At 41.2% G+C, this 24,179-nt stretch overlaps 1 protein-coding gene across 12 annotated transcripts in view; it reads left to right on the top strand.

Moving 5' to 3' along the window:
- Window positions 1-24,179, top strand: part of RAPGEF6 (Rap guanine nucleotide exchange factor 6) — a 252,173-nt gene that overhangs the window by 57,935 nt on the left and 170,059 nt on the right. For all 12 annotated transcript variants that reach the window (XM_089530351.1, XM_089530427.1, XM_089530390.1 and 9 more), the window contains 2 exons: window positions 3,588-3,657; window positions 12,348-12,491. In XM_089530351.1, the coding sequence (XP_089386477.1) occupies window positions 3,588-3,657; window positions 12,348-12,491 (214 nt within the window). The remainder of the gene's footprint in view (window positions 1-3,587; window positions 3,658-12,347; window positions 12,492-24,179) is intronic.

The following is a 24,179-nucleotide window of genomic DNA, read 5'->3' as shown; positions in this document are numbered from 1 at the left end:
GCAAGGGAATCGAGAGTAAAAAACCAACAACAATGACGTTAAGTCTGTCTTTCTTCTGATGAAGATCTTCCCACAGGGAAATGAATGTAATTACAGAACCAAAACTCGTCCTAAAAACTATTTGAAATATATCTGAAAAATTATCCTCACCCAAGGTTGGGTGGTTCTAATGGAAATTAAGTATATAGTTCCCTAAATGCTGGTTCTAACAACACTTTCATTTATTTTAGTCACACTACATGAGTTTCTCCTCTCTCTCTCTCTGTGTGTGTGTGTGTGTGTGTGTGTGTGTGTGTGTGTGTAAAATGCTTATGGTTTTCAAGGTGTTCAAGGCAGAAATAACAGAATTCTGTTTCATTCTTGAGGTTTTTGTTCTGTATATACTGTAACTCTGAAATGTGAGGATTCCTTTTCTGCAATTTAGAATTGGAAGAAAAAATCATTGTAGATTTCATGATGTATGTAGCACCAGAGACTAGTGATCAGAAATACACTTCCTCAAGCATTGCAGAAGGGACTTTAGTTTGGCAGGGGATTGAATACTTTACAATGAAAGAACAGAAGCCTGCATTCTGAGACCAATAGCACTGTTTTCACATAAATTTGAGTATTTTAATTCCTCCAAAATGCTTTCCATTTTAAATAAATACTGTGTGCTAGAAAATGTATATATCAATATTGTTTTTTCAGAGTGCACAGAATTTACTAGGTTTATGATTCTCTCTTCTATCTAACTGTTGTAATCACTTGATAATGTGATTGACTAAGCAACTGTGAAGTATACAACAGCTCCCAAACATTTGTTAAAATATTGTGGTAGAATTTCCAAATGGGCTCTGTTTAAAGGTCTACTTCTCTGTTCTTTTGGGTGAAAGCATTGCATGAATTAGATGTTCATGTTAGCAATGACATATAGGGTAGAACATTTATTTGTATGAGTTGTGATGATATCTATAGGAAATGAGAGGAATAATCAGTCTTTGCTAGCAAGATCATCTCGGACCAAACTGGACAAAATGTAATTGTGTGAATATGATTAATGCATATGTGTCTTGTTATGTTAACTTGCAAGCACCCTTGAACTCGTGAAACTTACCTCTAAGTAAACATGTATTGGATTGGGCTGAACACATGTTTCCTGTTAAGAAGATCCTAATGAAGCCAACTTCAGCCATCTCCACTCATCATCAGAGGGCAAAACTATATGTCACAATAATTGTCTGATTGTAATTAGTGTATGTAATTTTTCTTGTTATGCAAAAAGGTAGCCTTAGGGGAGAGCTATGGCATTTGGGAAGGAGAAGTTCAATTCTTTCTTTTCCTGCTGTCTTCCTAACAACATTTTCTCTCTGAAATTGCTGTTTGAATTTCAAAAGAGGCCTCTACTGGAGTGCTTCCTAGAATCCACTTTTTATGTAACAAACCCCACAAATGTTAATTAGGTTTATGCAGCTAACGTCTTACATAGTTGGCACTGAAGTGGTGTTCTTCTGCTTGAAAGACTGTTTATATTTTCATCAGCTGTCTTTGCATGGTGAAGCAAATAGTGTGTTTTGAGTTAGGTTCTATAGGATCTTCATAATGGAAAATATGCTTTATTGTAGTTTAGGCCTATACATAACAAATAAAAGTTTTCCTTTGACATGAATATCTAGTTGTGTCTGGCTGTAGTGGGCAATGTTCATCTCTGTTACTAAACTGAGGGAGCCAGTGATATCAAAGACATCTCCGTGATCATGTAGCCAGCAAGACTGTATGGAATGCTTTTACCTTCCCACCAAATTGGTACCTGTTTATATACTTGCACTTTTACATGCTTTTGAACTGCTAGGTTGACTCATGATGGGAGCTCACTCTATCATGCAGTACTTGGGTCTCAAACTGCCAACCTGCCATCCGTGTGATCATCAGAGTCAGCATCTTAACCGCTGAGCCACCATGCCCCACAGGCCTATACATATTTAGAAGCAAATTCATATAATTCAGTGGCAAACTCTCGCAGGCATTTGTTCCCTTATGGCAGAATACATGATGTTTGTCATCATGGCTTGAAACAAATGGCTCCTGTCCAATTGCAGAACTTGTCTGTGCATATGACATACGTGGCTGAAATGGCAGGAAAACAGTCCCAAGTTGCGCTCTGGGCCTTAACATTGGAGCAAAATAAATCCCAGATTGCCCAGATTCAAGCCAGAAAGAGCAAACTATCACATCTGTGTGCTGTCTGCACACTGATGTGGAGATAGGGGAGGGTCCAGGTCAACACTGTTGCTGACCATAATTTTTTTGATAGCCATCTACAAATCGATCACACAAGCGATCAGTGGCACCATCGACCCATTGTATGCCCCATGAAGCAAAATGACAATCAGTGAACCAACATGTCATATTACCAATAAAAAATGCACGTCAAATACCAACAATATCATATGAGAGGAGCAAACTGTATGAACAAACATATGTTACCAACAGTTAAATGGATTTAATAAAAACATCAAGTAACTGGCCGGTTCAACAGGGGACCTGAGGGGAAGGGAGGGAAGGGGGATATGTCTGGGAGGGATATCATAGCTCCACCCTCTAACTTCTGATCTCACTGTTTACTCCTTTTTCCTGAACAATATCAATAACAAAAATTCACGGACCTGAGGTAGTCTATGAGAAATTATACCATAATACGCAGGTTAGTCTTTAAGAGGATTCAAGATTTTTATTTAACTATTTTGATTTTATTTTGAATTTATTTTGGGGTTTTGCTGCAATAGACTAACATGGCTACCCCTTGGGAAAATTATTTTTTCCATGCACTTTGTAACATAAAGTCAGGGTTCAGTACTGTCACTGTGCTTTTAAATATTAACTTGAAGGTGCTGGGAGAGGTCATCTGGAGTTCTGGGATTTAGTCTGAGCTCTTAGCTGATGATACTAGTTTTAAATTTGCATTTTAAAATGTTTAAAATCAGTTTTAAAAGTGTGTCACAGACAGATACACACAAAAATACACATCACTTTGGGGTCCTGATGGGCGATCCATGCTATAAAGACGTGAACTTATGTACAGTGGACCCTTATTATACGCTGGGGTTTGGTTCCAAGATTCCCTGTGTATAACAAAATCCGTGTATGCTCAAGTCCCATTAAATATAATGACATAGCAAAATGGTGCCCCTTATAAAAAATGGAAAATCAAGGTTTGATATTTGATATTTATACTTTTTTAAAAACATTTTCAAACGGTGTATGCTTGAATCCATGGATAAAAAATCCGTTTATAAGAAGGGCCAACTGTAATACCGCTTGATGCTTTATCATGCTTATGTTATAATGATTCATTGGAAGATTGTATTGCTCCTTACATGGTCATGTGAAATATTATTAAATATAATAATAATAATAATAATAATAATAATAATAATAATACTGTTTATTTATAGCCCGCTTTTCCAAAGAAGATCAAAGCGGGTTACAAGGTACTCTTTCACATTGAAATATTTGTCAATGTTACTGCATTTTTTTCCTTGTCTGTTTACTGTTATGCTGATGGTTAATGCAAACTAACAGTTTGCTACGTTTTTTTTTCTCCACAGTTTTGGCAAGCAATCTGGAGGAAAACGAGGTTGCGAGTGTATTGTATTGGAGCCTTCTGAAATGATTGTGGTAAGAAATGTTAAACATCAAAGTGTGGAGTATTTCAATAGATGGTGGAAGGAATCACTTGGTACTACAGATTTGTGCCTTTTATCTAGTTTATAATATACTCTCCCAGCAATTTCTTATATCAGTAAAATTTTGAAAAACTAGGGCTCATGTCTATAGACAAGAGAATGGAAGAATTAATTTTTGGAATACAGTCCTCAGAATATTATTGCTCCTCAGATCTCATAATAAGCACATAATCTCAAGAAACAAACAAACAAACCCACAAACCAAACTTCTGAAATATATTGCTTAGATAATATCAAGAAACTGGAATAAGAAATGCTCTGTATTAGGAATTTTAGGTACTCCATGCCCATGCTGCCTAATTCATGTAAACAACAACAAAAACATTTGCAATATGCAATTAATTTGTAATTCTTTTGTGAGCTACAGATATGTCTCTCACATTACCATTGGTAATGGTTAATCTTCCTCTGTTTTATCTGAAATTATTTAATCATGTCATGTATTGCATTTGTTTTATTTTCTAAGTCACTTTGAGTCCTAATTTTGGATAAAAGACAGGATATAAATATAATTGTTAATGATAAGTCTATGTTTGAATTAGTGAACTTTTTGTTACATTTTCTGTGCGTTTGCATTGTGTTACATCTTAGTGTCAAGTGTATGTGCACATGCTGGTGTTTATAATTTGGAAAAGATTAAGCAAATTGAAGTGAGACATGATGACTATTTTAATTTACCTCAAAAGAATAGAAATCTACATTGCTTTCACTGTGCCTGGCCTGGAACTTTCAATTTGAAGTACAAAAAATGGATTAAGCTTCTGAACTATAAATAATACTTCCTTCTTATGTATCTTAATCTCAGTTTTATAAAGAGGCAGAGAGGCATCAGTAAAAAAAAGGTAGTTTATAAAATGCGTTTTATTTTTAAAGCCAAATGTGAGCCTTTCAAGTATGTTTTAATGCCCAGTGCTGATGGTTGATATATGCCTATGACCTATTTGTTTTTCCTTTTGTGTCTCACTAGCAAGTTCAGGTTAAAGCTGGATCACATAAGATGTTATTGAAAATATCAACTAATTTATTTTTTGATGGCTGTTGCATTATCAGCGGTTATATGTTTGATTCTATATATACTTGTTTGATTCTATATACGGTATACATTTTTATATTCTCATATGGAAGTGTACAGCAGTCATGCACAATGGGAATATGGGAGGCTTCTCCTCCTCCTTCCCCTCTTCTTTTTGAGGTTTTATTTCTGCATCTTTTGATACTGTTGTGTTAAAAGTCATGTTTATTGTCCATGGAATTGTTCCTTAAGTCCAAAAGTAGGCATGTTATTACCAACATCCACAGATGGTTCTTTCTACCCTTGACAGCAGCTATATATATATTTGATGTTTTTATAATTCTTTTAGAATGTACAGTGTGGACTAGCCGGCTCCAGAAAAAGTTACCCTTAATTTTCCCCAACAGGCATAATGGTGGGGCAGAAAGCTAGGCTTTGTTTTATGCTGTGGGAATAGTGTTAACATAACTGCTCTTGCTGCACTTTTGTGCATATTAGTTGTTCTTGAAGGGAAGACAATAGGAGAGGCTGAGATACATTAAATAGATAGGGTTGGTGTTGCGCCAGGCTGTATGCTGACTCTATTTCCCTTGAACTAAAGCATAGGGCTTGGCCAGTTATCATTACGGATTTGTATGGCTTCTCTTGCCACTTGGGAAGGTTGCAGAATCACTTTTTTTTCTCATTGAATTTATTTAATTGTTGTGAATGTCTTTGTTGAAAATAGTTGAGGCTGCTGCTGTGCTCTGCATGTGCATGGGTGTATGTTTTAGGGTTTGCTGCTGTTTTATCATATGGTTTTAGTATTGTTCATATGTTGTTGGTTGGCTGTTCTCCCTAAGGCGATCCAATCATGGGCTTTTCCTGGCAAGTTTCTTCAGAGGGGTTTTGCCATTGCCATCCTCTGAGGCTCAGAGAGTGTGCCTTGTCCAGGGTCACCCAGTGGGTTTTCATGACTGAGCTGGGATCTGAACTTTGGTCTTCCAATGTCCTAGTCCAACACTTCAAACAGTACAGTGGACCCTTGTTATATGCTGGGGTTTGGTTCCAAGATCCCCCGCGGATTACAAAATCTGTGGATGCTCAAGTCCCATTAAATCTAATGGCAGGGCATAATGGTGTCCCTTATAAAAAAATGTCAAATCAGGGTTTGATATTTGAAATTTATACTTTTTTAAAAACATTTTCAAACTGTGGATGCTTGAAACCGTGTATAAAAAATCTCTGTATAAGAAGGGCCGACTGTACAGCACATTGGCTGTATGTTGGTGATATGGTTGACTATATGAAATTAAAATCATCTTAATTTTTTAAAATAAGAATTATGTTGTGGTATAAGAGTATTTTAAAATAAAGGTTAATTCACCTGATTAATAAAAAAGTTCTGTATGTTTCTTCTTAATTGTGATTATTTAGGCCTGATGCTGTCTGCCTGTTGTTGGTATATGCATGTACAGAAATAATATATTGCCCAATACTTCTGAATTTATAGATTGTCTAGCAGACATTGTTGTGTGTGTGTGTGTGTGTTTTTACTGTTTGTGATTTTACTTGTGTGGTTGTGTGGTACTTCTGGTTCATATGTTACTTTTCCTGTTACACATATGTGTATGTGCCTTCATGCCTGTCAACTTATGGTGACCCCATGAATTTTATAGGGTTTTCTTAGGCAAAGAATACTCAAGAGTGAAGTTGAAGGCTTTCATGGCTGGCATTCATAGTTTTTTTGTGTTTTTTTCAGGCTATGTGGCCATGTTCTAGAAGAGTCTATTCATGATGTTTCGCCAGCATTTGTGGCTGGCATCTATCCTTTGGAGATGCCAGCCACAGATGCTTTTGAAACATCAGGAATAAACTCTTCTAGAACATGGCCACATAGCCCAAAACACCCATAAAAAACTATATTAGGAGGTACTAAGGAGGGCTGACCCTGCTTAGCTTCCAAAATCAGATTGGATCTGGTACCTTAGGATATTTAGGTTCCTATTACGTAGCCATGGGGCAATTGGGGAGAGGAGCTCTAAATGCATATGAGTTGGATCTGAGTCTTGCCAACATCCATTCAGAGACCCACCATGTCAGTAAAATTCTTCTGTAATGCTTGTTATTTTACATACTGTGCAAGAATAAAACAACTTCCCTGCATCAAGAGCAAAGTTCTAGTTGCTTATCTGCTCTCTGTGTTAGCAGATGAAGACAGAATCACATTTTCTCTCAACAAAGAAAAAAGAGTGGTAGTTAAATGCTTTCTGCTGCTCCTCCTTTAGTATCAAGCAGTGTCTAGTATGTGGAGGACTGGGCAACTGTGAGACTGACTGTTGTGAAGATTTTTAATAAAGGTTATTGTAAAGTCTTCCTCCTTGAAATATCCTGTTGTCATCACCATAACTTTAGTATAATATGTTTAAGAATAGAATAGAAATTTATTGTTAAAAGCTAAAAGCCGTCACAATATAAAATAGATCCAAACGGTAAATACGAAAACAGTATGTATGTATGTATTTGTGTGTGTATGTATGTATGTACACACACACACACACACACACAGAGGCCCAAAAACCACAAATAAAACAACATGGTAAAATTAATAAGAGAGACCCATCAACAAAAAACAATAATACATCATAAATGATAAAATAATAAAAGCATAAAACTAGAATGGTTCTAGCTGTCATTCCGATCGAGAAAACTGATTCTAATCTTGCTAGCAGCTAAACCAAATTTTGCTACCATAGAAGTAACAAATACATTGTTGCCGGCCAAAAGGACACAAATCTGCTGAAAGCAAGATCTATCAGAAAGGGATTTTAAAATACATTCAAGATACCTTTGTCTAGGAGATATATATAAAGAGGACAGTGTAAAAGGTAATGTTCGATATTCTCCACTTCCCCGGTTTTGCAGATACATAGTCTTAGATGGACAGGAGTGCTATTATATCTGCCTGCCAAATAGGCAGAAGGCATACATTGGTACCTTAGAGCAGTAAATGCTTTTCTAGCAGGGGACAGAGTAAGATTAATAAAGTAACCCAAACGATGTCTTGTACAATGGGTACCAAAAAGAAAAAGAAGAGTTCGAGAGTGAAAGAAGATCGGCCGGCCCATTTGGAAGCAAGATAAATTTTCTCTTTAATCAGTTGCTTGACTCGACGAGTGGCATAATTTGGAAGTGAATCCACATTAATCTCATAGCTCTGCAGTATTGTTCTAACTATAGATACCCAGGAGCTTGAAGAGTTAACAGATATTTGTTCTAAAAAAACCATTTTTTGGGGAGCCTGGAGTCACTCATGGATAACAACTTTAACCGGTAGAAGGCAAGAACGGTATGTGTACCAGCTGGAAGGGTAGTTTGGCCTGTTTCTGCTCTCAGAAAAGAGACAGGGGTACACTTAGGAACAGCCAATAGGGATCTTAAAAATAAGTTCTGAACAATTTCTAAATTTGAGACACTGTTGTACCCCAAATTTCTGCTCCATATAATAACCGAGGAAGAATTTTTCTTTGATAAACCTCAATAGCAAACGCCACTAAATGACCTTGAAGTCTATGAAATTTCAACAGAGAATTTATAGAGAGGGATGATTTTAGCTTAGTAGCAACAAAATGAGTTTTCCATGACAAATTAGATTGAAATCTTAAACCCAAGTAATTGTAATAGGATTGTTGATCAATAGATTTTGCCTCAGGGCTCCACCGATGAAGTTTTTTTTTTTACCAAAAACCACAACTTTGGTTTTAGAGTGATTAACTATTAACATTTCCTTTGTACAGTATAATAAGTTTGTAAACTGTGACTGAGTCTGTGTGAGCGTGCCACATGCAGCTTTTTCCTTGAAAGTATGTGTTCTGTTTTGTAGGTAGCACATCTTGTTTGATGTTACAGCATTCATTTTGCTGAAGCTTTATGCTCATAATCATTGTTGCAGAATTAAAGTATTTGATTCAGTTTCTAAGTAAAGCTCAATAAGATTTCCAAGTGTTTTTCAATAGAGTATAAAGAACAGTTTGCTAGAAAAGAAATCTCAAGTTATAATGCACAGTCTGCCTGTCGCTTATATGTTGGCTTTTGGGATACAATTCTTTCTAAGCAACCTTAAAAGTAAGCTTGAAGTAATAAAATTTCAAAGTAATATTGGAAATAAAATAAAATATTTAACTGAAATGACATCAGGATCCTCCTCACAAGGCAACTGGTAACAGAGTTTTAGGCATTTACTACTTGCCTTAAAATCAAGGGAACCTTATCTGAAGTTTGCACTTGTATTTGTGCAGCATAGAAATGTTTCATACTACAGTGCCCTGGAAGCTTTATAGAATGTACATGAATTGTCAACAAAAGATGTTTGTAATAGGGGATTTTCCAGCTCCTCTGGTTATATTTTTCAGTTCTATAATGCTGGCAATATCTGAAGGAAGCAGGTGGGTGTAGTTACTATAGTTCCCACTTACAGTTCATTGTGTTTGCTTTTCTGGTAACAAAGATACTTAACCTTTCACTTTTATATTTTTCAGCCTGTATTTGTGGTTTTGTTTTTTTCAAATATTCTTTATGCTAGAAAGCTGCTTTGCCGTCCACAGCTGCTTTGCTGTCCACAATTTTCCAAAAACAAGAGTGTGTTTTTGTAAGTGACCATAATAATGAAGCTTGCTTGTGAAGGTACTAATAATCCTCAATGAAAGAGCCTCCTTGAACTATCTTGTGACTTGTGTTTTCAGCATTTTAATTGTTTGGGCCATATAGCACTACCATTAGTTACTTAGCAGAGAGAGTATTAGAAGTGAATCTGGAAAAAAAATCTATATTTATTTAGCCATTGGGGAAAATTTGCTATATATTAATAGCAAGCTTATCCTGCAGAATTGATCTTGCTTAGCTAAAGTAATAACACCAGACACCTGTGGGAGGTGTGGGCAGGTTTGGGGAAAGCCCAAGGTTAACAGAAACATTTTAAAAAGCTTTTGGGGAAAACCCTGTGAAGGGACCCAGCATTCTCAGTGGCCAAAGAAAGCAGAGTGTCTGTCGGGGAATCCCATATGAGTGGGATTTCCTGGATGTGAGGGCATAGCTAACATGAACCCTGAACATTTTATTGTACATATCACTTGTTTCTCCCTGCACTTGAAATGAAAATTAAAGAAGTGAGCTTTTACACTTTATGAATACTATGAAGATTTTTTTTACATTTGATTTTTAAAGTAGTTGCCAGATGAAGAAGCCAGTGGAGCTTTGAATGCTTGCATGTATTTTCTGCATTTTGGTTGGTTTAGAAAAGGTATCACCTTTGTAGATTTGGATGTTATTGTACATGCCCAAGATGGCTACCCCTTGATATATTTATACACTAAGTGCTATAGAGATGAAAAGGACAACAGAGCTAATGGATATATTTAGATAACATATTGAAAATCCTTACAGGATATTAAAGCAACTATATTAAAGTGTTTTGTATATGGCTTATCCACAGTTGAGCATTTTTAAGAACCATTGACTTTAGTAGCATACATTTTAGTGCCTGCCTAATTCTTTAGTTTGAATTTAAAGTGATAAACTCTGATTAGATTGTAGCCCTTTCGACTGATTGACTCCCATATTTTTTTTCAAAAACTGCTTCCTTTTTAAATTGCAGAAAAAGTCATGTAGCCCTGTAATTGTTAATACCAGGGGTAGGCAACCTTTTTGAGCCGGGGGCCGGGTTGCTGTCCCTCAGACAACTGGGGGGCCGAAGCCGGGGAGGTGAAGCTTCCACCCCCCGGGGGCGGGGCTGCGTGCCGGGGTGGAGCCTCCACCCTCCGGGGGTGGAGCTTCCACCCCAGGGCGGAGTTTCCACCCCTGAGGCGGAGCTTCCGCCCCTGGGGGCCAGGCCACCTCCTCTTTGACGGTCCCTGACGGGGCCCCAGGCCCTGTCAGAGGCCGGGAAAGAGCCGGTGGGGATCGCCAGCGCTGGAGGCCTCCCCGTCTTTGCCGGCCCCTGACGCCAGAGGCCCGCCGCCGCCGCAGGAGCCCTCCTGAAGGGCCCCAGCGATGGCAACTGGCCTCCCAGGGGCCCGCTGCCGCCATCGGAGCCCTCCTGGAGGGCCCCTGTGACGGCAGCTGGCCTCCCAGGGGCCCGCTGCCGCCGCCGGAGCCCTCCTGGAGGACCCCAGCGAAGGCAACGGGTCTCTGGGAGGCCGGCTGCCGTCGCAGGAGCCCTCCTGGAGGGCCCCAGCGAAGGCAACTGGCCTCCCAGGGGTCCACTGCCACCGTCGGAGCCCTCATGGAGGCCCCAGCGAAGGCAACGGGCTTCCCAGGGGCCCACTGCCGCCGACGGAGCCCTCCTGGAGGACCCCAGTGAAGGCAACGGGCCTCCCAGGGGCCCGCTGCCGCCACCGGAGCCCTCCTGGAGGACCCCAGCGAAGGCAACGGGCCTCCCAGAGGCCCCCTGCCGCCGTCGGAGGGCCCCAGCGACGGCAAAATGGCGGCGCCCAGAGCGGCGAAAAGCTGCGACGGGCGGCAGCGGCGGCAACAGCAGCCAGGGGCCGGTCGCCAGGCCTCCGCGGGCCGCATCTGGCCCGCGGGCCGGAGGTTGCCGACCCCTGGTTAATACAGTAAGATAGTTAAAGCTTTTTAAAAAACTTTTTTTTAACAGAAATTGAAAATAATAATCCTATATGCTTTTAGTTGCTAGTTTCCTAATTCTTGTCACATTCCAGCCAGTTGCAGTGATGGTTATATTGCAAAAATACACATGGTCTTTTCCTTGGTACACACCTTCTGTGTGTGTGTATATATAATGTTTTTTGGTTACTGCATGAACAATCTTGTCACTTGTTGTTTGTATACATGTGTGTCTGTCTCTGCTCTTTCCTGCTGAAATTTCCAAAGGAAATGTGAAGAAGGGCTTGCTTTTTATAGTGTAAAGAAACAGAGGGGGAGGGACATGGAATGAATTAATACAGTTTTAAACAATATTTTAGAAAATTTTGAATTGCCAAAGTCTCGTTGCAGCTAAGACTTTAAAAAGCACTTAGTTTATTGATTTTTCTAACCTCTTTTTAAAAAATTCTTCATATTTATAAAGTACTGACATAGCAAATGGTGAGTGGCAAACGGAAATGAGCAAATGAATTGTATTTGATGGGTTGACATTGTGTGTCATAGGTTTGAATTACTAATAGCATAATTTAAAATGAAAATTATCTGGTATATTCTGTGATTTTCGTTGTGTTGTCCAGGTTTTTGAAAGGTAATTCTCTGTGCAGTATGAAATGACATCTACATGCAGCGATCAAGCTAGTATCTTTTATGTTTTTACACTATATAACTATTATGTTTTTGAAAATGGTATCTGAGTTCAGTGAGCAGTTTTAAGTAGCTTTGCATAGTCTCTCTGTCTTTCTCTCTTAAATGCATTTTCCGGGAAGGAAGTTGTGGCCTCCCAACTCTTTGTAACAACATTGTAGTAGACGTGTAGCTCTAGGTTCAGAAACTTGCAAAGGCTGTTTTATGGCAATCTCTCATTACTATTTCATGTTGAGCCTGTCCTCATGAGTTTTTTAAAATTACATAGACTTTCAATAATATGGAAGAACTGGATGTTTAATCAAGATCCCGACCGTGTTTTCCAGGTGGAGAACTCAAAAGAGAATGAAGACAACATTCTGCAAAGGGAACTGCCCCTCCGTCAATCTCGGCGGAGGTTTAGGAAGATTAATCAACGAGGAGAACGTCAGACCATTACAGATAATGTAGATGTTAGCAGCTACCTTTCAGTGAGTATACTTCCCATATGTGTATCTATTTACATCACCTGTACTAGCTTTGGATACATGCATGTGCTTGATTGTTTTTCTGTGGGCTGAAATGAAAAGATTAGTAAAATCACAAATTATAATATTACACAGTTGATCTTGCAGGATTTGAAAGTAGATGGCTGTTTAGATATTTAAAGTAAGTTGAGTTTTTAAGAATCGTGTTAACAGGCATCCACTTGTTTGTGTTTCTCAGTTGTAATACCTAAATTGAGTTTTAAATTTTAAGCCTACTTCATTACAAAATGTCTGAGCTGGCTAACAAAAGTATAAGTTCCAGGCAAGTAAAAAGATAACTAAATTAGTTATCTACCAGACTACCAGAAAGTACGTTTTCAAGCTGCTGGGAAAGATGGCATTTGGAAAGACTTTTTAAAAATTAACTGTGTATGTGTGTTTGTGTGTGTATTTTAAATGTGCACAGTTAAACTTAAATTCTATTGTTCCCTATCCCTCAGAGGAGGCATGCTGGTAAAATTCCTTTTGCTAGCTGCAGATGAATTACTGAGCACTGCTGGAGGTGTCTTGTTCTTCCATTAATGTATCTTTGTGTGGCTCATAGTTTTAGTGCAATTATGTTTCAGATATTTTCAGGAGAATTTAAAAGGTGTTGTTTCAAAGCTCCTGCAGCTCTACTGATGTAGATTTTCAGAAGGAGAGGGTTCCATAAAGAGGGTTACAGCCATTGTAAATACAGCTTCTCATGCCCACATTCTATGATCCTAATGCAAATAAGATCCTTATGATATTTTCTATTATTATTATTATTATTATATTTATTTGTTACCCCTCTCTTTTCCCAGAACTGGGACTCAGAGTGGCTTCACAGCATTAAAAACAATACTGTTAAAAAAATAAAAATAAAATGTACATTGAAAAGGAATTAAATTATTATGTTATTAATACAGATAGTTATTAAAAGAATAAAACATATTTTAAAAAGATAAAACTATATGTAGAGGAAAAACTGTATCACATTTTTAAAATGGTCCAATATCCCAGCCTGTCCTTATAGCAATCCCTTAAGTGCCTTTGTGAACAGGTAGGTAGGTCTTCACCTGCCGGCGGAAGGCCATGAAGGAGGGGGCCATTCTGATCTTCCTGGGAGGGAGTTCCAGAATCTAGGGGCAGCCACCGAGAAGGCCCTCTCTCACGTCCCCACCAACCGTGTTTCTGATGGAGTTGGGATGGAGAGAAGGGCTTCTCCAGAGGATCTCAGAGTCCGGGCCGGTTCATACCAGGAGAAATGGTCTGCCAAATAGTGTGGCCCTGAGCTGTGTAGAGCTTTATAGATAATAACCAGCACCTTGAATTGTGCCTGGAAACAAACTGGCAGCCAATGAAGCTGTTTCAACAGGGTCATTGTATCTGCCCCTGTTAACAGCCTGGCAGCAGCTCTTTGAACCAGCTGAATTTTCCGAACACTTTTCAAAGGCAGCCCCATGTATAGCCCATTACAGTAGTCCAAATGGGATGTAACCAAGGTATGTAACACCATGGCCAGTGCACAAGTTTTAAATGTGCGAAAGCGCTCCTGGTTATAGCAGAGACCTGGGCATCCAGGTTCAAAGGTGAGTCCAAGAGTACCCCCAAATTGTGAACCTGTGTCTTCAGGGGGAGTGTGGCCCCATCTAACACAGGCTGGATCCCTATTCTCTGATCTGCCTTCCAACTGACCAGGAGCACTTCTGTCTTGTCTGGATTAAGTTTCGATTAAGTTTGCCCTCATCCAGTTGATTACTGAAGACAGACACTGGTTTAGGACCAGGACAGCCTCCTTGGATTTAGGTGGGAAGGAGTAGTAGAGTTGAGTGTCATCTGCATATTGATGACATTGCACCCCAAAACTTGGGACAAACGGAGTTTTATGTATATGTTAAACAGCATAGGGGACGACACAGAACCCTCAGGGACCCCACAGGTTCACCCCTCCAGGAAGGAATGGAGCCACTGTAGAACAGTACCTCCAAGCCCTATCCCAGAGAGAAAGGGCATATTGGAAACCTACATTACATTACAAACAACATGTTCAAAGCAGATTATAATAAAAGATAGAATGGAAAAGCATAATTTAGAATTCAGACAAATTGAATACACCACAATAAAAACCCTAGTAAACAGCCGGCCAGGTATAAAGTATTTTCCAAACTAAAAACGCCTCCAAATGTTTTCAGATACTGTAAAGTATTTCCATGGAAAGCTTGTTAAATGAGTTTGTCAAATTGTGTGGGACAGGCAAAAGCAGCTTGATCCTGGGCCTTTTTCCAAAGTGGGTCAAAACCCTGTTGCCTGCATGGCCTGCTCTGAAGGTAGGCCAAATAAGCACAGGCCGACTGCACAGCGTGGCATCAAGCCATGCTGCTGGGTAATTTATTTTGTTGCCTCCCCACCATACATACACACCATTGCACAAACACACCACCTGTGACTTCCAAGTATCTCCCACATCGACCTAGATGCCATCCCATTGCATGGCCACCCCTTTGATTGGCCACACAGTCACATATGCGATGCTCCACCAGTTCAGGGCATTGGTGTGTGAATGATATATATTGGCAAAGCACAATCATGGTGGCCCCCAATGCACACCCCCTCACCTCATGGCCCTCTGTTGGACTGTCTGGTTTGTATATATTGTAATTACATCCATTCAAGTTGTTACACTTTCATTTCTTTGCTTTGTTGCAGTCTTGCACTCATATTAAGCATTTATATGCAGCAGTGAAGATGCACATTTTCCATTTTGAGTCGGACTATCCCGTCTTCTCTTTGCTCTGGTTTTTGGCCCTGGAGCACAGCTTCAATCTGGTTTCCAGCCGCTTTTGAGGCAGGTGTCATCTAAATGCCCTGTATTCATAGTGGTTGGAAACCACTTTATTTAGCCTGTCTGTTTCACTCCTTCGTCAACTTCTTAGTGGTCATGTTTTCTACCACTGTGTTTTCAGAGCTGTCTTTTGGTAGGGTTTCCACAATTCCTCTTTGGCTTAGCCTTCATTCACCAGCCTATGATTTTGTACTTTGTCTCATATCTTTCATTAATAATAATAATAGTTTTTATTTATATATTTCCTGCCTCTTCCTATGGATTGAGGTGGGAGTAGAACAATAAATTTAAAATTACAGTTCAGTTAAAATTCATTTATATAACATAGAACCCATAAAAACACAACAATAAATGAGTCCTATAAAAATTCCATATCAACATCTTACTTCCAATTCATGCTCAAAATGAAATGTCTTCTTATAATTGTTATTGCAGGTCAGGGGGATAGGCTCGCCAGAAGAGAGCCGTCTTGAGTGCCTTCTTGAAGCGTCTAAGGTGGTACTAAGATGGATCTCCTCCAGCAAGCCATTCCACAATTTGGGAGCTATAGTAAATGCCCTGTGGGAAGTTGATCTTAGTCTAGTCTTTGGATAATCCAATAGATTCTTCCCAGTTGTTCTGAGAATGTGGGGTGGATTGTGTAGGGAGAGGCATTCCTTCAAGTAACTTGGGCCCAAGCCATGTAGGGCTTTAAAGGTAAACTGACAGTGATGCCATCTACCCAGAACTCTCTACTTAACCCAACAATGGCCTGCTGTGACGCTTTTAACAACTACCGTTTCGGAGCTCCTTCCTGGTTTGGTCCGCTGGGCGCAGCTTTCAGACGGCTGCACCCAGCGGACCAAAGGAGAAAGGGGCCAAACGACCCCTTTCTCCTTCTCCCTGCCGCCGCGGGGTGTCCTTGGGGCTTGAAGCCCTAAGGACACCCCTTTCCAGGCCTCGGGGAAGTGGCCTTTTGCCGCTTCCCCGCAGCCCGGAAAGCGGCGGATCGGGGCCTCAGCGGCTGCCGCTCTGGACGCTGAGGCCCCGATCTGGCGGGGAAAGGGGCACCTACAGGCCGCCCCAAAGGGGCACTCTGTAACGCGCCAGTGACAGCTTTTTGTTTTGTTTTTGCTTATATGGTCACCAAGGATCAACACTTACTTTAACAAATACAGATTAGTCTCTTCTGTTTCTTTTTGCTGTTGATAGAGAAACTAAGCAATAGGTTTTTAGTTGTTGAGCCTCTTATTTGTGGTTTGCATTAATGTTGTACTAAGATTATTTTTTAACCTTGTTAGCTTAAGAAAGCCATGACTGTGGTGAATTTATTTCCTGAACAGTCTAGAGGTAGCAAGCTACTTCTTTATGCCATCTCTGAATGTGAAATTTACTGCTTCATTTGCTGCCTTACTGCTTGCAGAAAAGAAGATGTTTGTTTGTTCTTGATAAGGATGATGTTACAATGTATTGGATTGGAATGTTGCAAAATGCTGTAACATAATATATTTTTGGTTTCTTTTTGATGGGTGTGGGGTGTGTGAAGAGAGATGTTGTAGATCTTGTGTGCTGATTTGTTGGGATGTGTGGAAGACTGATAATCATATCTATTATTGAGCGCTGCAAAATGATGCTGTCGACTGTTACAGGAAGCTGCTTCTTGGACAGAATGCCACATTACTGCCTGAAAGGGAGCATAACAGCCTTAAAATGGCATTCAAAGCATGTAAACCTAGATAGGGTATGCTCACTGGCAAGTTGACAAGGAATTGTCTCTTTTGATTTCTGGCCTATATCACTTTAAATCAGCCACAACTTTCACTCCGTTTTTACTGCTGCACACTGACATGATACTGTATATTATAAAATGTGACTAGTCTTATTCATGCATGTTCTTAATTAAGAAACTTTCTGCATGCCAGAGGCATCATCACAATCAAAGCCTTGAGATAGGACTTGTCCGGCTGGATTAGTCTGAATATGTATAAGTGTAGTGTGTCGAATTTTTCCTTGGAACATGTTAGTTAGTTACTATACAGTACAGATGGTTAGGCGTGCCCATGTACAGGCACAACTCAGTTAACAAAGCCTCTGACAAAGAAGCTCCTAAGTATTTTTGTGGGAGCCCAGTCCAGCCTCTCTTCTTGTGCTGTGTGTCTAGCTCAGGGGTCGGCAACCTCCGGCCTACGGGCTGGATGCGGTCCGTGCCTGCCGCCGCCGCTTGCGGCTTTTCGCCGCTCCTGGGCACCGCCATTTTATTTCTCAAAATGGCGGTGAAGTCTCGCATGAGACTTCACCGTCATTTTGAAAAATAAAATGGCGGCGGCCTAGAGGCAAAGTCTCACGTGACCACAAGAAAAGTTGCGTGAGACTTCGCTGCCATTGGTGGCGGCCTCTGGGAGGCCCGCTGCGGCCGCTGGAGCCCTTAAACAGGGCTCCGGCGGTGGCAGCGGCCCTCTGAGCCCCAGTGATGGCAAAAGGGCCGGCAAAGAGGAAGAGGCCTCCAGCGCTGGCGGCCCCCGCCAGCTTTTTTGCCGGCCTCTGACAGGGCCTGGGGCCCCATCAGGGGCCGGCAAAGAGGGGGAGGCCTCCAGCGCTGGCGGCCCCTGCCGGCTTTTTTGCTGGCTCTTTCCCGGCCTCTGACAGGCCTGGGGCCCCGTCAGGGGTCGGCAAAGAGGAGGAGGAATGGCCCCCGGAGGGTGGAAGCTCCGCCCCGGCATGTGGCTCTGCCACTGGAGGGTGGGAGCTCCGGCACATGGCCCCGCCCCCGGAGGGTGGAAGCTCCACCCCCCGGCTTCAGCCCCTCAGTTGTCTGAGGGACAGTAACCTGGCCCCCGGCTCAAAAGGATGCCTATCCCTGGTCTAGCTGGAGTGTTCTCCCCCCCCCCCCCCCCCAGTGTTAACATTTGGAGGCTTGCTAGAGTGGGCTGGGGAAACTCAGACATTGAGAGTTGAGTTGCAGCAGTGTGTCTTTAGAAAGCAATGCAATAAAGCTTGACATGGGGAAGAATGGGAAGAATGTGTATGCAACAGGCAAGGTAAATAACTGCCTCAGTAATCACTTACTTAACATCGGTGAAGAGCAGAACAGGAAGAAAAGGGGAAAGGAGAGCAGTCTATCTCACCAGTTACCCTGACATGTTTCACCACCAAAGTGGAAATCATAAGAAACGTGGAAGCTGTTGAAAGAAAAAAAAATCATTCCAGGGTGCATTTTAGAACAAGCTTTCAAGTGGTTTCTAAAATGTTCAATATGTGAGTCTGGTGACACAGTGGTTAAACTTCCAGTACTGCAACCACAAATTTGTGAGTTGGATCCCAGGGGCTCCAAGGTTGACTTAGCCTTCCATCCTTTTGTAGGTCAGTAAAATGAGTACCCACCTTGTTGGGGGGCAATTACCGTATTTTCTGGCGTATAAGACCACTAGGTGTATAAGACGAGCCCCAACTTTTCCAGTTAAAATATAGAGTTTGGAATATACTCGCCGTATAAGACTACTCCTCTTCCAACACACACCAAATAAAAAATTTAAAAATCAGATTTGATTTCAATATGGTAATTTTAATTCAAATGCTTATGACATGCAGGTACTTAGCAGGAAAACTTGTTGTACACAAAGCCTGCTTGGATTGGTCAGCTCTCACTGCCTGCCCAGCCCTCTCTGTCTCCAAGATTTTCTTCTACCGTACTTGTACAGCACTGCCCTTGCTGCTTTCATACTGTCACCACATACGGAGGGTATGCAGCCATGGCAATTTTTGAGTTCCCCCCACCATATGCGGCGACCGCAGATTCTCCAGTCCGGCTCGGAAGTTTCAGCCCTATAAGATGATACCCGTCGTATAAGACGACCCCTGACTTTTGAGAAAATTTTCCTAGGTTAAAAAGTAGTCTTATACGCCAGAAAATACTGTACCTTACAGATTGTAAACCATTTAGAGAGTGCCGAGTTCACTGATAAGTGGTATAGAAATGCACATACTATTGCTATTGCTATCTTTCTATTTACTTATGCAAGGCTTACCTGGCCTGGGTGTTTCATTTTCACATCTGCATAATGTTGGTTTGAAATAAAACATTTGTTCAAACATGTTGAGCTACTATTACTTTTTGTAGTGTAGGAACCTATCCCCATTCTTTGAAAGTTTCTGTTAAAGAACTAAACTCCAGGAACACATTTTCTTGTTTACTGAGGTATACCTCTTATGTACTTGTAATCCCCCCACAGATTAGTGATTTAGAACACTTGGGACTTGAGCAAGTACCAGTAGTGCAATGTGAGAAATATATTTAAAATATCAAATAATTAAATATTGAAATAATTATATTGTCGTATGAGGCTCTTGATATACTTCATTCTAGACAGCCATATTTGAGGCCAGGTAATTCTGCTGTGTCTTTTCATTAAGATTTACTAACTGCTCTGTTGTAGAGAACTGTCACCACAACCTCGTCTCCAAGGTCATCTATTGTGCTGAATTCCTATGTTCAGATTGAAATGTATCTTCATCACTAATTTAAAAGTGGGATGCCCTTTTTATTGGAAGTTCAAGAAACAAAGAAACCAAAGTAAAATGTTTGCCTTTGGATTAGCCATACTGTCAAAGCCATACATTCTAGGAAGTGTGTATGTCTGTCTATTTTTGGCTCTACTATGGTTAATTGTATTGTTTTGATTGTCTAGCTGCTATATGTATCCCATGTTTCTTATGGACAAAGGGAGGCAGAAGGACCTGTCTTTTATTGCCTACCTCAGAATGTGATCAATACTTGCAAATCATTCAGCTGCTTAAAAGCAAGCATACCAGGACTGCAGATCAAATGCAGAGTACTATATAACTAATTGAAACAAAAGATTTATTTGACTCAGGTCAAAGTATATATCTAAACTGGTCTATAGCCAGGATCCTTGGTTTAATGTTCATCAGTTCTCAACACACAGTGTCTCTTTAAAATATCTTATCTGGGTAAATTTGTGAACTCTTGTACAGCAGTCGTTTTATTGCATACCTTGAACATACTTATACAAACATACCTCAGTTAACAAAATCTGTGTCAAAGAAGGTCCTTTCTGTATCCCTCTCCCCAGCATCCCCTTTTCTCCGTATCTTCTGTCTAGCTGGAATTTAAAGAATATATAGTTAGGGGATCTGTTAAAGCATAATCCCAGCATAGTAAAGAGACATAGATCGTTAAATTTAGCTACCCAAAATGGAAATCACAAGCAAAGTGGAGGTTGGTGAAAGGAAAAGTAATTCCTGGATCTATTTAGGAATAAGCTTTCCAGTGGCCTGTAGAAGGATCAAAATATTTTTGTTTAGTTATGCAATGCTTACCTGATGTGGTGTTTTATTTCACTTGTGCATATTGTTAGTTTTGGATAATACATTTGTTGAAATAGATTGAACTGCTCATAAAATCATACGAGTTGGAAGAAACCACAAGGGCTATCCAGTCCAACCGCCTGCCAAGCAGCAACACAGAATCAAAGCATCCCCAACAGATGGCCATCCAGCCTCTTTAAAAACCTCCAAAGAAGGGGACCCCACCACACTTTGAGGGAGTGTGTTCCACTGTCAGACAACTCTTACTGTCAGGAAGTTCTTCCTAATGTTGAGATAGAATCTGTTTGACTGTTCTTCCTAATGTTGAGATAGAATCTGTTTCCAGACCTTTAATCATTTTGGTTGCCTTCCTCTGGACATACTCCAGCTTGTCAACATCCTTTTTGAATTGTGGTGTCCAGAAGTGGACACAGTATTCTTGATAGAGTGGCACTATTACTTCTCCTGATCTGGACACTTTGCTTCTGTTGATGCAGCCTAGAATCGCATTGGCTTTTTTAGCTGCTGCATCACACTGTAGATTCATGTTGACATACCCTCCAACTGTGCAGATTTGGCAGAGATAGTCCTGATTATTCTTCCATTGTTTCCCCTTTTTAGCTGCCTTTTAAATTCTCCAGTTTCTTTCTTCTTTTCCCCTTTTCCTGCTTTGTCTATGGCTTACTTCAGTTTGTGAATACTGAGTTAAAAGTGCCAAAGTAGTTTGTGTTCAGTTAACTCAGCAGAGACAGAGGATAGGAGACAGTTGAGCCTTCCTCTTAGGCTCAGGCAAAAGCAAACTGCTACAGCTTCTCCTAACTTGTCTGTTCTTTGCCATTTTGATTGCACTTTGATGTTACTTAGCAATATGTTTCAATTTTTTCCATGTTATTTCTAGTTCTGGTACCAGATTTTCTGTTAAAGAAGTATTTATTTATTTATTTATTTACAGTATTTATACCCCGTTCTTCAGCCCTAAAGGCTCTCAGAGCAGCTTGCAATTATGATTATTTTTAATTAGACGATTCCCTGCCCTCAGGCTTACAATCTAAAAAGACATGACACAAAAGGAGAAGGGAAAGGTGGTGGGGAAGGGGATCAAGTCCAGTGGTTCTTCTCTCCTTCTGAGGCCTTGATCATGGCAGATGGACTGGAGGGAAGGCCCTTCTTCTTGCTCTGGTTAGCCCTGATGGCCTTGGGCCTGCCTTTTCACTCCCTCCCAGGCCTGATGATAAAATAAATAATAAAAATAAATAAAAGTTTTATTTATATACCGCCTTTCCTATAGATCAAAGCGGTTTACAGTTTGACAAATTATGGCCTGTTACAGACTGCCAAAATAAAGCTGCTTCGGGTCTCTTTGGAGGTATGCTGTTTAAATGATGCATGCATCCTAAGAATCCGGAAGCTGCACCAAAGCTGCACTACAGTGCTTAGGAATGGAGTGTGGCTTTGGCGCCACCTCCGGACTCTTAGGACCCATGCATCATTTAAATAGCATACCTCCAAAGAGACCCGAAGCAGCTTTATTTTGGCAATCTGTAACAGGCCTAAGTGACACATGTCACAGTACAGAACAATAAAATATTACAATCACAACTTCATACAAATCGCATAAAAACCCAGGGCAAGTACATATAGCTAAAAACAACAGATTATGGGTAGGAGGGTTCATTATCTAAACTAAATCAGAGGGGAAAGCTACTTGAAAGAGGTGAGTCTTTAATGCCCTCTTAAAGGTTTCCATTGTGGGGCAAAGTCGGATCTTCTCTGGAAGTGCATTCCAGAGAGTAGGGGCTATCGAAGAGTAAGCCCTCCGTTGAGTTGCTGCCAGTTTTACCCTGGGGCAATCAAGCAGAAGTTTCTCCGTTGTTCTGAGGGTGCGGGGCGGATTGTGTAGGGAGAGGCGCTCCCTTAAGTAACTCGGGCCCAAGCCATATAGGGCTTTATAGGTAACGACCAACACTTTGTATTGCACCCGGAAGCTAATAGGTAGCCAGTGAAGAGATTTTGAAAGGTGTTATATGGTCCCATCTGGGGGTACCTGTGATCAATCTGGCTGCAGCATTCTGCACTAGTTGCAGCTTCCGAACCTGGTACAAAGGTAGCCCCATGTAGAGCGCGTTGCAGAAATCCAAGCGAGAAGTTACCAGTGCATGTAGTATAGTTTCAAGGTCCTTTCTGTCCAGACAGGGGCGCAGTTGGCGTATCAGCCGACGCTGGTACCAGGCACTCCTGGCCATCGCATCTACTTGAGATGATAATTGTAGTGATGAGTCCAGGAGTACCCCCCAAACTGCGAACTTTATCCTTTAGGGGAAGAGTAACACCGTCCAGGATAGGGTGACAAACTTCCCTGTCTGGGCATGGGTTGCCTATCACAAGTACCTCTGTCTTCTCTGGATTCAGCTTGAGTTTGTTTTCCCTCATCCAGCCCATTACTGACCCCAGGCAGGCATCCAGAGGGGAGGTGCCATCCTTAGTCACTACATCAGTCGGAGACATGGAGAGATAGATCTGGGTGTCATCAGTGTACTGATAACACCGTGCTCCATGCTTCCAGATGATCTCTCCCAGCGGCTTCATGTAAATGTTAAATAGCATGGGGGATAGAATGGCGCCTTGAGGGACGCCAGATGTCAGTTCCCTTTTACGGGAGCAGCTACTCCCCAGCCTCACCGACTGGAACCTTCCCGAGAGGTAGGATCGGAACCACTGGAACGTAGTGCCCCCCGATACCCAACTCTCCCAGGCGTTCCAGAAGGATACCATGGTTGATGGTATCGAAGGCCGCTGAGATGTTCAAGAGCACTAACAGGGTCATTTCTCCCCTGTCAATGCCCAGACGGAGATCATCGACTAAGGCGACCATGGCAGTCTCCACTCCGTGTCCCGCTCTGAAGCCAGTTTGAAATGGGTCCAGAAAATCGGTTTCATCCAAAACTGCTTAGAGTTGAAAGGCGACTGCCCTCTCAATCACCTTGCCCAAGAATGGTAATAGGGAGACTGGTCTATAATTGCTCATTTGCAGAGGATCAAGGGAAGGTTTCTTTAAAAGCGGTTTCACTATAGCCTGTTTCAAAGGCGATGGAAATATACCTTCCCGAAGAGATGTGTTAATTATAAGATGTAAAGCAATTTTTATAACATCTCCTCCCTGGTCAGCCAAGAAGGGCAGGGATCGAGAGGACATGTCGTCCTTTTCACTTGACCAAGAAGCTTGTCCATGTCCTCGGTATTAACAAACTCAAAATGATCCAGAATAACCTTGTTTCCAGAGACACTGGAAGCTTCTGGTATAGGTTCTGCTGTAAGACTGGCATCGAGATCGGCCCTTATCCGAGAGATTTTATCGGCAAAAAAGTCATTAAAAGCGTCACAGCAGGCAGAAATTGGTTCTAATAAAGGGTTCAGGGTGGTCGGTACTCGTGTTAATTCCCTGACCACCCTGAACAGCTCTGCTGGGCGCGACTCTGCCGATGCAATCCGTGCAGCATAGAACGAGTTCTTTGCTGCATTGA

The sequence above is a fragment of the Sceloporus occidentalis genome, unplaced genomic scaffold (genome assembly GCF_023333645.1).
Source record: "Sceloporus occidentalis isolate IW3139 unplaced genomic scaffold, rSceOcc1.0.p SCAF_1, whole genome shotgun sequence".
In the NCBI taxonomy this organism is placed as follows: domain Eukaryota; kingdom Metazoa; phylum Chordata; class Lepidosauria; order Squamata; family Phrynosomatidae; genus Sceloporus; species Sceloporus occidentalis.
Note: the sequence above shows the minus strand (reverse complement) of the source record. Positions and strands in the feature narration are given on the sequence as shown.